We start from the raw sequence: 16,720 nt of genomic DNA on the forward strand, positions 1-16,720 counted from the left end.
TGATTTCCCCTATGAGTCCTGTGCCCGTCCCTGTGGGGTGACCTGAAGTGACACGGGCTCATCTATTGGTAGGAGGAGGAGGAGGAACAGCCACAGCCAGCGCAGCCTCCCACTCTGCCTGTGGAGGAGAAGAAGAAGATTCCAGATCCAGACAGTGATGACGTCTCCGAGGTGGACGCCCGGCACATCATTGAGTAAGACGTCCCTGCACACGCTCCTACTCCACCAGCTTCCCGCAGGGGGACGGGCAGGACCATTAGAATCCCAGCTTCTCCCTGGATGGCACTCATCGCCATCCAGACAGCAGCCAGCGTGGAAACACAAAGGGGAGTCCAGTCTTAGCACCCCTCTCCCTCCCCTGGGTTAGTAGTCGCTACCTTGTCTCTCCTCAGACTGTCTAGTTACACTTTTATTTACCCTAAGGCTCAGGTTGTGGGTCATCAAGCAGGAAGGGCTCCAGAGTCTTCTGTCAGAAGTACATTGTCATAAATGGCGATGTGTGTCCTCACACAGTGCTTCTGTTTGCTTCCAGGAATGCCAAGCAAGACGTTGATGATGAGTATGGCGTGTCCCAGGCCCTTGCTCGTGGCCTGCAGTCCTATTATGCAGTGGCCCACGCCGTCACTGAGAGAGTGGATAAGCAGTCGGCGCTGATGGTCAATGGCGTCCTCAAACAGTACCAGGTGAGGCGGGGTAGGAGGAGGACATGCCCACGTGGCAGTCTTGGCAGAGGGGTTCCCAGGTTGTGGGAGGCTGCTGAGGTCAGGTGAGACCCAAGTTCATGTTCCACTCTTTGTCTTTGGGTACCTCGCTCTTTCCCTCTAAGCCTCAGTTTCCCTGTCTGTAATGCAGACACGTGATCTGTTAGGTTAGCCACCAGGAGGAAGTGAAATGGTGCAGTATATCAGTATCTGCTGGGTGCTTGATCTGCCTGATGGGCAGGATAGCAGTGTGTTCTATGAGGTTAGCTTCTGAATCCCCAGCAACTCTAACAAAGGGATTGTCATCCTCCGCATTTTACAGGTCGGGGGGCAACTGTGGAACAGCGAGGTCGGTGATTCCTCAAAATCACACAGCTCTGGAGTGGTCAAACCAGGACAGGCCCCAGGTGTGGGTCCACAGTCCCTTGGTCCATGTTCCCTGGAGCTCTGTGCAGTGTGAGACAGGAGTGAGCTTAGAGATCAGGAGCCCAGAGCCCTGGGCTCAGCCACTTCGTTCTGTGAGGGTGAGGTGACGCCGGTGCTAAAGCTCTTTGTGAGGCCTGGCCTGGAACAGCCATGAACCGGAGTTGCTCATGCTAGTTCCCTTTTCTGTGTCCCCACATCCCAAGCTCATCTGTAAGCTCCTAAGAGGCATCTGGTTTATCTCCAACCAAAGAACATGTCTCCCTGATTTTCCATTTGGTTGTGACCCCTGAACCCCAACTTTTCTTGAAAGAACTCTCAGAACCTCCAGGCCAATATCAAGTTCCAAAGAGTCGAAACCAGTGACCAGTGGAAATTTCCACTGACCAGTATAATCAAAGGAATTAAAGCTTGGCCAAAAGTAACTTCCTTAACCTGGTACAAAATATCCAAGTTTTCCTTCATAACATTATATTCAATTTGGAAACTGTCTTCTCTGTAACTGCCTATATTGCAGGAAGATCACAGGCTTTGGAAAGCTCTCAGTGAGTCTTGACATAATGGTTAGGCAGCCGTTGGCCAAGTGGTGGATTCATCGGCAGGCTCCCCTGAAGCCCTCATGCTCCCCTGAAGTGTGTGCCGCGTGGTTGTGGGCAGGTTTGTCCCAGTGGCTGTGTCGCTTGGTGTCAGTGACAGATGTTGTGACATAGAAACTTAGCTATTCAGATGTGCACCCGAAGAAGACATTTTCTATACTGTACATACATTACTAACACAGCAGCCCTGTGATTTGACGGGGATGATTGCTGAGGATGAGGCTAAGAAAAAAGGACCAGGATGGTTCAGAGCAAAGTACCAAATAAAGACGACCGTGGTGGTGGGTGGCTGATGTGCTCGAGTCCCCGAGGCGTGGGGAGCGTGCTCAGACCCAACGGGGGCTTCAGACTAGCCACCCCTCTCCTTGCAGATTAAGGGCTTGGAGTGGCTGGTGTCCCTTTACAACAACAACCTGAATGGCATCTTGGCCGACGAGATGGGCCTGGGGAAGACCATCCAGACCATCGCGCTCATCACGTACCTCATGGAGCACAAGCGCATCAACGGGCCCTTCCTCATCATCGTCCCTCTCTCGTAAGTGCGCCCGCTGCTGGCACCCCGCTGTCCCTGGCACCCCAGCCTTCACTCAGACATCTGTGGGTCAGTGTGCTCGGGCTGCCCCAGTCAGCACCACAGCCTGGTGGTGGCTTCAACGGCAGGCACTGTTTTCCCGGGGCCACAAGTCTGACAACAGGGTATCAGCAGGGTTGGCTTCTTTTGAGACCTCTCTCAGCCTTGCAGATTTCCATCTTCTCCCCGTGTCCTCACGTAGTCTTCCCTCTGTGTCGTCTGTGTCCTGGTTTACTCTTACAAGGATGCCAGTCACTGGATTAGGGTCCACGCTGATGACCTTAGTGTAACTTCATTATCTCTTTAGAAACCCTCTCTCCAAACACAGCCCTGTTCTGAGGTCCTGGAGGGAGGACTTCACTATGTGGATATTAGGAGGCCACAACTTAGCCCCTAACAGCCTGCCCCTGGTTTCAAAGGACATGATAGGAAAGGGGCGGGTGACAGTCTCCATCCATTGTCTCCACTGGGGGAGCTCTCCCAGGATACCATTAGGGTTCTTTTCAAGCCTGCCAACCAGCAAATCCCACACAAGGGAGTCACGGGCTGAAGATCCTCCTGCTAGGAGAGTGGAGTGGAGCTGTTTGAGTAAACCCAGTTTCCACTCCTTACTAGTGGCACTGGAACCCTGGCAGTCATGTCCGCGCCCGGCCCAGGGATCACGGATGCTCACGTGTGGATGTGTGGTAGGGCCGGGGTACCCACACAGCGTCCCAGGAGGCTCTCATTCACCACCCTTTTGTGTCGCTGGCCTCTTCTAGCAGACACCGCTCTGGGTCCAAAAGTCCACCAGCCTCTCTAGGCACCCCCTTCCCAGCTCAGCCTGTGCCACAGAATGTCTCACCTGCACCAGGGTGTTTCCAGAAGTCTGATGGCCCCTTCTCATTGACCCAGAGCAGGTCACGTGTCGGTCCTGGGGATGGTTTGCTCTGATGGTGGCCAGGCTTCTGTGTATACTTGGCCTGGCCTGGAGGGGAACCCCCTTAACTTTGGCCCAGTGCTCAGTGGGGACCCCGTCACCATCAGACCAGCAAATGAAGGGAAGAGTACTCGTGCCCTCCTGCCTTTAAGACAGCCAGGCCTCCAGCCACGCGCCCACAGCTGGGAGGCCCCAGAAGCCTCCCGTAATTTAACTTGGAGAAATTTATTTCTTCTTTCTGCCTTCCCTTCCTCGTGGTATAAAATGGTCCGCCTTGTCAGGCTTCATGGAGAGAGCTGTTTCTGGTGCAATAGGAGATCCCAGGCTGGCAGATGGCCTTGACTCCTCCTACCTCCAGGTCAAACCCAACTTTGCTTCTCAGCTTCCTGCTGCACTTGCCTGCACACTGTCACCTATCACTGCAGAGATTGAAGTCCCCTCTCTCTGTTTATTCCCCCGAGACGTGTCTTCATCTTCATCGGGATAGCTCTCTCCCATGTGCTGTACTGCGGCCTGCGTTTTTCGTTTTTAACTTTCCATTTTGAAATGATTTCACACTTACAGTGATTGCAAAAATAGTATAAAGAATTCCTATATACATTTCACCCAGCCTCTCAAATCTTAACCCCAGGAAGGGAGCAGTGATTTAAAACTGTTAATGAATCTAGAGACCTTATTCTGTTTCCCCATTAATAACCTTTTTGTGGTCCAGAATCCCACTTTGTGTTTTGCTGTCCCGTTTCTGTGGCACATCTGTGCCAGTTCCCCAGTCCATCTTTGTCCTTCATGATCTTGACACTTGAACCCTGGCCAGGCATTTGGTAGACCGTCCCTCAGATGGTGATTGTGTGATGTGCTTGTTTCTGACACTCTGGAGGCATGCTGTGCCCTTCTTGGGGCCTCTTGTTGGGAGGCGCAACGTGCCAAGGGGCCCCATCACGGGAGGGTTATGCGGTGCCTGCTGGTTTCCTCACTAAGAGTTGTCCTTTGTAATCCTAACTATCTTGTGGGAAGGCACTTAGAAACCATGTAAATACCCCATTTCTCATCGTACTGTCCCAGTAATTTCAGCATCTGTTAGATAGGTCTCACCTGAAATTATTACCGTAGGAGGGACCAAATAAATAGTGGATTTCTCTTTTCATCATTCCTTCCACGTGTATGGCAATTCCTCTGGAAAGAACTGTCTCTTCTCCCCAATTTATCTATTTAGTCAGGGCATTCTTTATATTACAGTGGGCTCTTACCATTATGAGAACCCAGAATGGACACTGTCATTATTTTTTTCCTTAACTTGTCACAGATGTGGCCTTGGGGGACCCTTCCAGTTGGTTTTAACATGTCCCTGTCATTGTATTGTGGTTGTTTATTTGAATACTTTTAGATTTATGGAAAAGTTGTGAAGATAGTACAAAGAGTTCCCGGATACCCTCCCCTCAGTTTCCTCTGCTGTTGATAACTTCTTACATGACTGTTACGTTTGTCACAACTTGGGAACCAGCCCTGGCACATTACTGTTCATTGAACTCCGAACTTTGAATTTCAATGGTTTTTTTCCCCCCTAAGGTCCAGTTTCTATTCCTGGATCCTTTAATTCATGTCTCCTTAGCCTTCACTGGCCTGTGACTGTCCCTCAGACTTTCCATGTTTTAAATGACTTTGATGGTGGTAAGGACGGCACAGGTGTTTTGTAATTTTCTCATGTTTATGCGGCATGATGGGTTTGGGGGTGGAAGACTAGAGGTGAAGTGCCCCTCTCATCGCATCACATCAAGGGCAGTTACTCTCACCATGACTTCTCACGGTTGATGTTGACCTTGATCTCCTGGTTGAGGTAGTATTTGTCAGCTCTCTCTGCTGTGAAGTTGCTCATTTTCCCCCCTTCCATACTGTATTCTAGAAAAAAGTCATTACCTTCAGCCCGTACACATGGGGTGGGCTCTACCTCCTTGAGGGGGAATAAATACATAAATTATTTGGGATTCTGTACAGAAGATTTCTTCTCCCAATTGTACATTTATTCAAATCATTTCTATCAGCATGGACTCACAGGTATTTATATTATACTTTGGGCTAAACGCCCATACTCGTTTATCTGTTTTGTCGCTCAAATCATGCCAGCTGTCACCATCAGGAGCTCTGTCCCTGTAACACGCCCCCATCACTGTGGGGTGTTTTGAGCTCTGCTCTTTAGCACCCAAAGAGGCTCCAAGCTCTGCTTGTCCGTTTCCTGCCCCAGGCCTAGAATCCGCCTGGTTTGTCTTGTCAGAGAATGGAATTGGAAACCATGACGTGGGGATGCTAGGTGTGCTCCTTGCTTCTGGGAGGTCCTGGGCCCTCTGCGTGAACAGCACTAGGGCTTAGTGTGTGTGTGTAAGCCTTGTACGCACCTGCCTGCCATCACTGCTGTGTCTAGTCACCTGACATTTAGTAAGTCAGACACATGTTCGTACTGTTGTCTCCGACTCAGCTGGGACCCCGCAGTTCATTCTACGGCTTTCGCCTTGTTCGTTCCCAGTGTACAGCACTTTCAGAATAGTTAACCCGTGAGAACCAACTTGACCAACTAGAGTATTGTGTTTAGATCCAGTTCCTTTCGTCTTTCGACTTAGTTTCCGGTTAAAACCCCATTTCCCAAGGTCATTTACGTGCGCTCCTTTCCCTCGTTCCCTTCAGTGAGGTTATGCCATGTGTTCACCTTCAGCCCGTTACGCCCATGTGCCCCCAGACAAGGGTCCAGTCTGTCAAATGTCATGTTCTCCATGCCCTGGAGAATGTTTTTAGACTGTGAGCATCCTGCTCCACCCTCCAGTGGTTGGGGTGCAGCTGTCCCCCATGAGTTTGCATGTCCTGCCCCCTTCTTGACCTCTGGCTCCCCCTATCTCCTCAGTCCCCCCCCCCCCCCCGACTCTTTCCCTTCCTGCTGCATGTGCTCCCACCCCTGAGGATTCAGCCCTTGACTTCTCTTGAGCTGCCCCCCATTGCTCCCTGCGGTAGCAGCCAGACCTCGGTGACTGGGCCGAGGCGATCTTGCTGACGCTCAGTAAGGGGGAGTCCGCAGCCAGGCCTTCTGAGGCGGCGCAGTGGCTTGAAGCTGCTGTCACGGCCCCAGGCTCCTGCGTTGTTTTGCTCAGTCACTCTGCGTGTGGTTTCCGCTCTCAGACTTCTTACCTCATGGCTGCAAGATGGTTGCACTGCCTCTGTCATCTTATCTCAGTTCCCAGCATAATGGGCAGGGCAAAGGGGAGCGGGAGCATACGGTAGCTGAGTCTCCCCACTCCCCACCTCCCTTCAAGAACTTTCCCTGGCTTTCCCCCCAGCGACTTGAGCTTCCTTCTCATTGGCTCCGACTGTGAGCACCTGGTTGGCCCTGGCTGCCAGGGAGCTTTGGAGCTGTGGGTTTAAGGTGGAGACGGCACCACCTTCATGGAGCTCCTTGGAGGGAAGAGCTGGATGAACCGGTAGTCGCTACCACTCATCCTTTGCGTTCTGGCTTTACACACCACCCAGCCTAGACTTTTTGAGGTCCCCCACCGAAAATCTGTGTCCCAGTATTTCTCTGAGAACTCGCCCCCTTGTGAACTTGGCTTTATTGTTGCCATCACCCTCTCCTGAGGCTGCCTCCATTCCTAGTGACCTGTGCCTCCTCACCAGCCTCTGCCCACCCTCACGTCCAGTCACTGCCTGTCTCTCTCCCCCCTCTTCTTGGCCTTGCTCAGAAGTCCCCCAAGTTCTCACTCCCATCCTGCTCCCACTCCGCCCTCTGCCTGAGCCCAGCTTGGTCTCACCTGCTCACTGTCCTCGTTCCGTTTCTTACTGGGCCAGAGCCCCCAGTGGCTCCCATCTTTGTTTCAAAGTGGCAAAAAGATACAGATGGTGTGTCCTGTTCTCCCAGTTCTCCATAGCATAGCATGGTCTCTAGCACGATTTTGAACCTGAAACGAAGCACCGTGAGTCTGTCTGGTTTTTCTGGCAGTAGGTCTGCAGCACATGGCTTGTTCTCATGGGGCTGTGACCCCCACAGTGGTGACAGAGAACTGGTCTGTGAGGTCCAGCCATGGTTACAGCCCACTCTGGCCTCCCGGTTTCGGCCGAGGGTGACCCAGGCTCTTCCCTGTCCCTATACCCACCCCCACCCTTGTGTGTGTCCCTGTTCCTCCTTCCCTCGCTTGGCCACCGTTGGAGATGGTTAATTACTCTGCCAGCTCTGAGGGTCACAACTATGTGGGCCTCACCTCCCAGTGGACATCGGGGTGAACAGTGAGCTGCTGTTCCCGGAACTAGAACCTGACTGTTGCTTCCTTGTTTCTGTCAGAACACTGTCAAACTGGGCGTATGAATTTGACAAGTGGGCCCCCTCTGTGGTGAAGGTGTCCTACAAGGTATGTCCCAGCCTGACGAGGTGAACGTGGGTGAGGGCAGGGTGGGAGAGTGGGGAATGCAGGTGAGTGCAGACGGATGTCAGCCTGCATTAATACATGAGGCATAGGTGCGCATGTTCCTATGTTAGTACATACATAGGATCGTGTTATTGACACCGGTTTGAGATCACTTGTTTATTTGGGGGTAATGCTCATTTTTTTAAAGTGAAGTTATGCGCTAATTTGTGAAATCTGGTGACTGATGCACTCACTGGAAGCTTTCGTCCTTCTCACCTGAGCTTTGGTTAAAACTCATTCATCATGTATGAGGACTTACCTAGATCATTTCACCCTGTGAAATGAGGCCTAAGTGTACCTGTTGTCCTGGTGGGGACACTGAGGCATACGGCCTCACGCAGCCTCTTAGTGGCAGAGCCAGGTGATGCCTGACCGTTGGGCTCCCTGGCCCACGCCCTTCGCCCTGTGCTGTGAGGCTCTTTGCTGTGGGGTAAAGGGGGTCCTGGCAAAGGGAAGAGCATGTGTGGGGAGAACTTGGTATGTTTGGAGAGTCAAGTGCAGTTCTGGCAAAAGCTTATGGGACCTAGTGAAGATCAGTCTGGAATGTGAGCCTGGAGAAAACTGGGGCCTGGGTCACACTGGCCAGGAGTTTGGAACTGGGAGGGTCTGGGCAGCTTCGCTAACTGAGAAGAGGCTGGAGCCGCCGTCGAAGTGATCTCGATGGCTGACGCTCGCGTGGGAGGCAGTTAGGGGGAAGCTGTGGTTTCCAGCTTGGAGGCCTGAGATGGGACCCAGGAAGAGGTGGAAGCTGATTGGCCACTGGAACTGGGGCAGAGGGTGGTGCAGGCAGCATGCCCCCCAGAGGGTCCGGGCTGCCAATGCCCCACATGCCTTTCTCCGTTCCCTGCAGTTGGCACTCGCGCGTTGGGGTTGGAGGGCAGGAGCCAGCAGCCTTGCCCAGCTCTCCTCCGTCATCGGGGTGCTGGGACTCGGCCTCTGGGGGCCTGGGAGGCTCACGTGTTCATGTCTTCTTTCCCTCACAGGGCTCTCCAGCAGCCAGAAGGGCTTTTGTCCCCCAGCTCCGGAGCGGCAAGTTCAATGTCTTGCTAACAACGTACGAGTACATCATTAAAGACAAGCACATCCTTGCAAAGGTAGCGTGTCCTCGTGTAAAGCAACCAGGTACTCAGTGCTGTCAGGGGCACGTGATCCTGCCGATCCAGGGTTGTCATGTCTGTGTCACACGTCTCATCATCTCAGAGCCCCTTGCAAGTAATTTTTTAGTGATACCCCTGCACGTGTGTTTAAAGACAGCTGCTCTGTGTGTGTGAAAGGTCCTGGTCAAGGTGACCCTGGGTTTGCCTCTGGCTGTTCCCAGGTTCAGGTCCAGAGATGGGACCATCTACACAGCCTGTGGGCTCGCTCCTCCCAGTACTTCTGCCCAAAGAACCTAGTCATACAGGTGCCTCTTGACCCACCTGCAGAGTCCCTGGCAAGGCCACGAGAAGTCCAGCCTTGTCTCCACCTGTCTCTAGAGGCCTCGGCCCTCCCTCCATGGTGGCTGTGCCTCCCCGATCGCAGCCACGGGAAACCAGCCCATGACTCGCTCTGAGGCCCTGTGTGGCGTGTCAGCCTTGGGCTGCGGGGCTGGCGCATTCAGTGGAGGCTATGCAAGCCTCTTAGCTGACGTAGTTGTGAAGGCGGCTCTAGTTAAGCCACATTTAATTACTGAGAAGAAACTGTGACCCAGATATAAAACACACCGTTCCGTGCCTGCCTGCAAGAAGCTGGTTTCCTGGTTGGGGAGGTGTCAAGGCTGAAGATGTTGCACCTGGCCTTGCACTAGCCATCCAGTGAGGTCACGGGTAGAGTCTGACCCAGGGACCGAGGAGGTGTTTATATGCTGCCGCGCCTCTGGGACTCGGTCAGAATGCTACTGGGGGCTTGATGGGCATCCCGAAGTCAACAGTGAGGAAAGTGAGGGCCAGGGAGCAGACGTGCGGTGGGGCTCACCCTCTAACTCAGTCCAGAGCCGTCCTGTGCGTCTCTGGCAAGGGCTTTAACTAACGTGAATGCCATGTGATGGAGGTTCTTCGTGGGAGGTGGCTGCTGTGTACTGCCTCACTCAGGCCTCACTGTGTCCCCGGGAGACTCACGCAGGGTGGTTCTGGGGCTCCCATGCACCCATAGGATCAGCATGGAACCCGTACCCTCAGGTGTGGAGGCACCAACAGGTTGTGGGGCGCAGCCCCAGCCCCCCAGAGCTCACACTCTGCGCGTGTCTGTGCCACTTTTGCCTTTAGAGGCACAACCTACTGATTAGAAAATGGACTCATTACCGCACCATGTCCCCTCTAGACCTCTGGGGGCCTCTAATCAGCGAAGGGTGTGTTGTTGGGGATTTTTCTTGCTCCATACTAGCATATGTCATTTTGGGGGGAAACCAAAGTACTTTTCTGCAACATGCTTTTGTCCATCCAGCAGCCTGTCTGTCTGTCCTCACTCCGTGCTGACTTACGGAGGTGCATTGTGTGGTGCATCTATGTGCTGGTCCCCCCGTAGGGACGTCATGCCCACGTTCTCCGCCTCGATGGCCCCTCCCCTTAGAGCCTCTTGCTTAGTGGCTGTGAGAGTCTCGCCCTGCGGCCTTTCCACTGAACACCTGCTCTTGGGCCTGCAGATCCGTTGGAAGTACATGATCGTGGACGAAGGCCATCGCATGAAGAACCACCATTGCAAGCTGACACAGGTCCTCAACACGCACTACGTGGCCCCCCGCCGCCTGCTGCTGACGGGCACGCCGTTGCAGAACAAGCTCCCTGAGCTCTGGGCACTCCTCAACTTCTTGCTGCCCACCATCTTCAAGAGCTGCAGCACCTTCGAGCAGTGGTTCAATGCACCCTTTGCCATGACCGGAGAAAAGGTGTGTGTGGGTGGCTAGCCACGTGGACATGGTGGGTCATGCTCAGAGGACCTGTGCCTGTGTTGACGGTCCTGGGCCAGCTGCTTGCCTCAGTGGGTGCATATTTAGTGCCCACCACCATGGGCCAGGCCTGTGCTGGGTGCCGGAGCTCGAGTCCATGTGTTCATGGAACAAATCAGCCTTGGCCTTGAGGCTGCAAGAGCCACGAGGGCCCCAGAGAGAGGCAGAGATCGGGAGGGTGAACTGTGGGGAGACGCTCAGGGCTTCCCTAACCCTGCGCTCCAGGCACAGGGCGGGCACAGTGAGGAGACGCTCAGGGCTTCCCTAACCCTGCGCTCCAGGCACAGGGCGGGCACAGTGAGGAGACGCTCAGGGCTTCCCTAACCCTGCGCTCCAGTGCGGGGAGGGCATAATGAGGAGTATGGCCTTGAGGCAGCCGTGGGGCCAGAGCAGGGTGTGCCTGGCAGCTGGAGTGTCTGAGGGGCCTGTCGGTCCCTTCAGTGTGTTCAGGTTCCACCCTCAGGGCGGTGGGAAGTTCAGGAGTTTTCATTCACAGAAGCAACATGGTCAGATTCTGTAAGTTCTGTTTTAAATAGCTCTGTGACCAGTGTATCTCATTGTATGGCCATGGGAGGCACTGTCAGTCTGCAAACCAGATTGTGGCATGTGGCCTGTCAGCAGTCAGGTCTTCATTATGTGATGAAGTCCCCAAGCCAGCTCCAGAATGAGCCTCCTGTTCTATTGGCTTTGAGCTATGTTTGTGGGCGAGCTGCGTTTTCTGTTGAAGGCAGTTGAGCCGCCAGAGCCTGGTGACTGAGGAAGTGGGCACAACTGCAGATGGTAACAAGGAGTGTCACTGCTCTCTAGTTCCTGATTAGGAGGTTTTCCTCAGGCAAATGCAGGACAGCTGGGGCCACCACACCATGTGTGTGGTGTGGCTTCTGTTAACCTCGTCCCTGGGGTCCTCCCTCCTTGGCGTCAGTTGAGACTGAAGCCCTTCTGAAGAAGAAACAAATCTCTCCCAAGAGTCCCAGGACCCCCATCTCAAGAGTTGGGGAGCACACGTTCTAGTTTTATCCATTTTCAAGTTGAGCAAAAGCTTTGCCAAACGAGATTTTTTTTCAGGGAACCCAAAGAAGAAACGTTTAGGTGTCGTCTTATTTTCACTTTTTAAAAATTTGATCAGAGTAGCAGGTACCCTGGGAGAGCAGTATTTCTTGCCTTCCATTCACTCTGGCTGAAAGGAGAGCGGATATGGGGCTCCAAGTGATGGAGCCTCTGTGAGAATCATCCAGTATATACCTTTTATGAATGGCCCCCACGGTGCCACTTAGCTTTCGTTTGGACATGTTGGTGGGTGTCCGGGCACGAGTTTGAATTACTTTGGGGAAGAAACACGGCTTGCTGCCCAGGGGCCTTTAGTGCCACATCCCAGGATTTCCAGGGAAGGACCAGATCCTTGCTGTTTTCCAAAGGCAGAAGTGCCCTGCCAAGCCCCATAAAGAAGAAAGCAGTCTAAAAAGGAGAGGCTGGGCGTAGGCCGACTCCAGATAACCTTTAGCTCGCCTGCACACGGCCCTGCTCTACCTTCAGAAGTCACACTTCATTTACATCTCTCTCGGTGTGCCAGGTGGACCTGAACGAGGAGGAGACCATCCTCATCATCCGTCGTCTCCACAAAGTACTGCGGCCCTTCCTGCTCCGGCGGCTCAAGAAGGAGGTTGAGGCTCAGTTGCCCGAAAAGGTACCGGAGTTTTAAGCAGAAGCAGCTGCAGTGTAGCACCGTGAGGGCTCCCCAGTGGGCCAGGTCAGGTGCCTCTCCTGTGCGCCTGGGCCTATGGTCTCATGGCCCTGGCCTTGCCCCGTTATTCTAGAGTCGATCCATCCTGATGGCAGCCACTCACCCCCTCTGGGTCACTAAAGCATCTAAAGCAGAAGACAGAGGTGTTAGATTAGAGCACAGAATCCCACGTTGTCAGTGGGCCAGATGCTTGGGCAGGTCCTGCCCAACCGTGTCACAGGAGCTCGGAAGCCATGGGCTTGTTGTGTTGGGCAGCTCCCCACCATGAGATGGCTCTGGGTTCTTGCTTAGGGAACCAGTCCCAGAGCAGCCCCAGGATCCCCCTTCTTCCCCTTGGCAGGGTTTGGGGTTGCTGGCTACAGTACCCCGTTCAGTCATCCTTGCCCTTTGTTTCTGGCCAGTGGTGGAGAGGCCTTCTGAAGGTGGCCAAGCTGCCCCTTATGCCCAGGACACCCCCGCCCCCCGCACAACATTTCTGTCCTGGTACATCTACCTTAGTCCATGAGTCCCCTGATGCCCCCAGCTGTGGGGGCTCCTCACTATTACCTCTGATCAGAGCACACATCCCAGGGCCCAGGATGCTTCTGAGAATCTCGAAACCATGTGCCCCCTGCAGGTGGAGTACGTCATCAAGTGCGACATGTCTGCCCTGCAGCGTGTGTTGTACCGGCACATGCAGGCCAAGGGGGTGCTACTGACCGACGGCTCCGAGAAGGACAAGAAGGTTGGCCTGGGCCCCACTGCTCCACCGGGTTGGGCGCAGCCAGGTGTGGGGAGCCTCAGCGCGCTGTAGCCAGCAGGCGGGCCTTCTACCTCCTTGATTCTTACTGGCCCAATCTGCTCGTGCTTCTGAGGGCATGGCAGAGCCACTGATGAAGTCATAGCTGGTGTGAACACACCCCGTCAGTAGGACTGCGGGAGCAGAGGATCATGGCCTGTTTCTGGGGCACACTTACTTCCCCAAGACCCTCTTAAGTAAGCTGTTGTCTGGTGTCCCCTTAGTTTATGAAATGTTGGCTCCTACAGGTATGACCATTGGCAGCCTGGGGCCCAGTACTAACTCCAGCAGAGTTAGAGGGTTCTAGTGAGCCCCACCTTCCCATCTGGGAAAAATCTGCCTCAACAGCCATGACCACTTAGCCCCTCACCTTGTCACCAAGTGACTTGGGGTTGGGGAGGGATTACAGTGGAGAGGAGGGGAGCTGGGCAGGCTTCTGCTTTCTGGGATCGCTCTGGGGTCCCAACCCCACCCCACCCCTAGCTCCCCTTACGAGGACTGAAATTATCCCAGGTCCTTTGATTCTGTGCCCAGTACCTCAAGCTTGACCCTGCCTCCCCATTTCGTCCTCTAGATGTTTTGTTTGGGCCCTTTTTTACCTTAGCTATGGCAGCAGTGTGTTTGTTGGTTTACTTCTGGCCCACGGCACCCAGCCACCCCCACATCCTCCCTTCACCCTGCAGCCAGAGAGCTTCCTGAGTCATCATGGCCTATCTGGCTGCAGCCCTCCAGGGACTCCCCATAATGCCCAGGACAAAGCTGGCCTCTTAGAGTTTTTGTGACTTGGCCTTAGCTCTGTCGGTCTTATTTCCCTTCCTCCCCTCCTCCCACCCCTCCAGTGCACCAGGGAGGCTGTGTTCCCTCCAGAGTTGGTTTCAGGCCTCTGAGCCCCTGCAAGAGCCAGCTCCTCACTCGTGATTTCCCTGCTGTGAGCCACGCCTTCCCCCGAAACTTCTCCCTCCATAGTCCTCCCCCCACCCACCCACCCAAGGACAGGACCCGATTTAGAATCCTCTCTTCTGCCTCTCCAGGGCAAAGGCGGCACCAAGACCCTAATGAACACCATCATGCAGCTGAGGAAGATCTGCAACCACCCGTACATGTTCCAGCACATCGAGGTGAGGCCCGCTCTGCCCAGCCCCCGCCCTGCCCTGAGGACCCATCCATCACGGGGGACAGCAGGCCCAGCAGCACCCCACAAGGCCCTCCTCTCAGAGACATCTGTTGGTGCTGAGCCCCTAGGCAGAGCTGTGTTGCTTTTCTCTGACAACTTGGAAGAAAAATAATTTTTAATATTTTGAATAGGTGATGCCTGTATGTTTGTCTATTGATTTTCTGTTTGCAAGTGCTTATGGGAAAGAATCTAAACAGTGTAGGGAAATGTGTGATGAAAATGAAACCCCCTGAAAGCTCGCCCTCAGGTGGAAGTACCCAGAAACTCTTCTTTGGGGTCATTTCCCACCTTGTGAGGTCACACTGCCTCTGCTCGTCAGCATACTAGCTTTTCCTGCTAATTGACACATGGGGCCGTCCTGGGGCGATGCATTGAGAGCAGCTTTCCTCTTCGTGAAGTTTCTAGGTCAGAACCTTTTGGGCCACAGTGCCCTTGAGAATCGGGATTCCTGCTTCTGGAAAGCACGTATATGTCCATATTTTTCGGCGTAATGTTTAGGGTTGTTGCAATCCCCTGGTGCCCCTGGGATTCCATTTTTAGCACTCCCTGGATGACCTCAGGGGCACACTGTCTTTGCATGCTGATTTGGGTGGTTAAGAGTGTTACATTGTCACTTCCAGTTTTTCATCGGAGGATCATGAGGGAAGGGACAAGGGTGGGATAGAAAAGCAGCATTCGGTGTCGGTGTGTGGCCTTGGAGCCACTGTGGGTGGTCGCTGAGGACTGGTGTGAGGGCTCAGAGGCACGGCGCCGGGTGGCCTGTTTCTGCCGCCCACTGAATTCTCTCTCATTCCATTGCAGGAGTCCTTTTCTGAGCACCTGGGGTTTACCGGCGGCATTGTCCAAGGGTGAGAAGCTTCCCAGCTGGATGGGACGGGCAGGCGGTGTTTCTCACTTGTTTTGTTGGCTTTATTGCCATTGTTATATAGGTCAGATTTCAAAGCTCTTATTCATGGCAGAAAATTTTAGAAAATATAGACAAACTCAAATAAAATGAAGTCCTCCACACTTTGAGAGTTGCCCACCATTAATCCCAAGAGGCAGAATTCCTAAGGGAGACTTGGCTTCCAGGCCCTACTCTGCCACCTCCAGGCTCTGTGAACTTTGACAGCTTTCTTAACCACTCTGAGCCTATACACTATCTACCAACAGAGAGATTCTCTCCCCACCTTGCTGTGGGTGTGTTTTCTCCAGTATTGTTTATAATTATAAAGTACAGCCCCTGGTGTTGGACATGGAAACTGCCTCTAGATTTCACCATTGCCAGCAGCCTTGCTAAAACATTCCTATAGCTAAAGCCTCAGTCATTTCTGGGGGGTACTAAACCACTTCCAAGAACAGAGGCACCACATCAAAGAGCAAAAAGTTATTTTTGGTGTGTATTTTGTCGATACCAAATTGTATAGTAGGATCCCACAGACGTGGGTTTGAGTCCCTACTGGGCCACATCAGCAGCCATGGCCCCATCAGCACTGTCCCATCAGCCTCAGTGTCCACATGTGTAAACCAGGGGTTCTTGACGGGAGTGACTTAGAGAAGCTGCAATGGCCCCTCAGCCTGCTATGGCGTGGGGTGGGCTCCACAGCGTAGGCCTTTGCTCCTGCTTCTTGAACGAAATGGTGACATTGTCCCAAAATAGTCACTAACAGCGTCTCTTCTCACTCTTGCAAGTATCCCAGTTGGATGATGATTACAGGGTCACCCTTGACCAAGGATGGACTGAGATGATTTTAGCTCGGTAGAAATGGCTTTGCTGAAACTTCATTGGGTGGGGGCGGTCTGCCTAGGAAGCATTTCTGTGCCCTTGACCATGGTGACCAGCCCCCGTAGGCTGGCCCAGGTCAGGCTGGAGGTGGGAGCGGCCTCCTCTGCCCACCGACAAGGTGCCGTTAACACTGTTCTTCCCTCCTCTCTCCGCTCACCAGGCTGGACCTGTACCGAGCCTCAGGGAAATTCGAGCTTCTCGATAGAATCCTGCCCAAACTCCGCGCCACCAACCATAAAGTGCTGCTCTTCTGTCAGATGACCTCCCTCATGACTATCATGGAAGATTATTTTGCATATCGTGGCTTTAAATACCTCAGGCTGGATGGTGAGTGTGACTGAGAGAGACATTTGTTAAGGGGCCTCATTATCCACTGCTGCTGGAACTTCTGGCCAGCGTTCCCGCCCTCGCAAGGCAGGGTGAGGCCCTGAGACGTGGGGTGTTTTGGTCAGAGTGAGCGTCACAGCGTGCTCAGTGACACAGGCTTACGGGACTGGGAAGTCCTGTGGCTGGATCAGCGCCCAGGGCCTGGGAGACTGGCTGGGTCTTTGTACTGCAGCATTGGGTCCAGTGGGTGAGGGGTCCACAGTAGTCCTGTTTTGATTGGAAGTGACAAACCCATTTCCTGTGTGCATAAGGAGAAAAGCGTACACACATAACTGAACCCCAGTGCTTGCTGGATCCGGGTGT

General features: G+C 53.6%; 1 protein-coding gene across 10 annotated transcripts in view; it reads left to right on the forward strand.

The window, feature by feature from the left end:
* SMARCA4 (SWI/SNF related BAF chromatin remodeling complex subunit ATPase 4) overlaps positions 1-16,720 on the forward strand; it is an 85,926-nt gene that overhangs the window by 41,087 nt on the left and 28,119 nt on the right. For all 10 annotated transcript variants that reach the window (XM_088792508.1, XM_088792507.1, XM_074338172.2 and 7 more), the window contains 11 exons: positions 73-194; positions 533-683; positions 2,092-2,255; positions 7,526-7,592; positions 8,633-8,743; positions 10,270-10,512; positions 12,143-12,256; positions 12,930-13,037; positions 14,123-14,209; positions 15,067-15,113; positions 16,191-16,357. In XM_088792508.1, the coding sequence (XP_088648634.1) occupies positions 73-194; positions 533-683; positions 2,092-2,255; positions 7,526-7,592; positions 8,633-8,743; positions 10,270-10,512; positions 12,143-12,256; positions 12,930-13,037; positions 14,123-14,209; positions 15,067-15,113; positions 16,191-16,357 (1,381 nt within the window). The remainder of the gene's footprint in view (positions 1-72; positions 195-532; positions 684-2,091; positions 2,256-7,525; positions 7,593-8,632; positions 8,744-10,269; positions 10,513-12,142; positions 12,257-12,929; positions 13,038-14,122; positions 14,210-15,066; positions 15,114-16,190; positions 16,358-16,720) is intronic.

Source organism: Rhinolophus sinicus, chromosome 15, assembly GCF_057876585.1.
Source record: "Rhinolophus sinicus isolate RSI-liver-muscle chromosome 15, RSI-T2T, whole genome shotgun sequence".
NCBI lineage: Eukaryota > Metazoa > Chordata > Mammalia > Chiroptera > Rhinolophidae > Rhinolophus > Rhinolophus sinicus.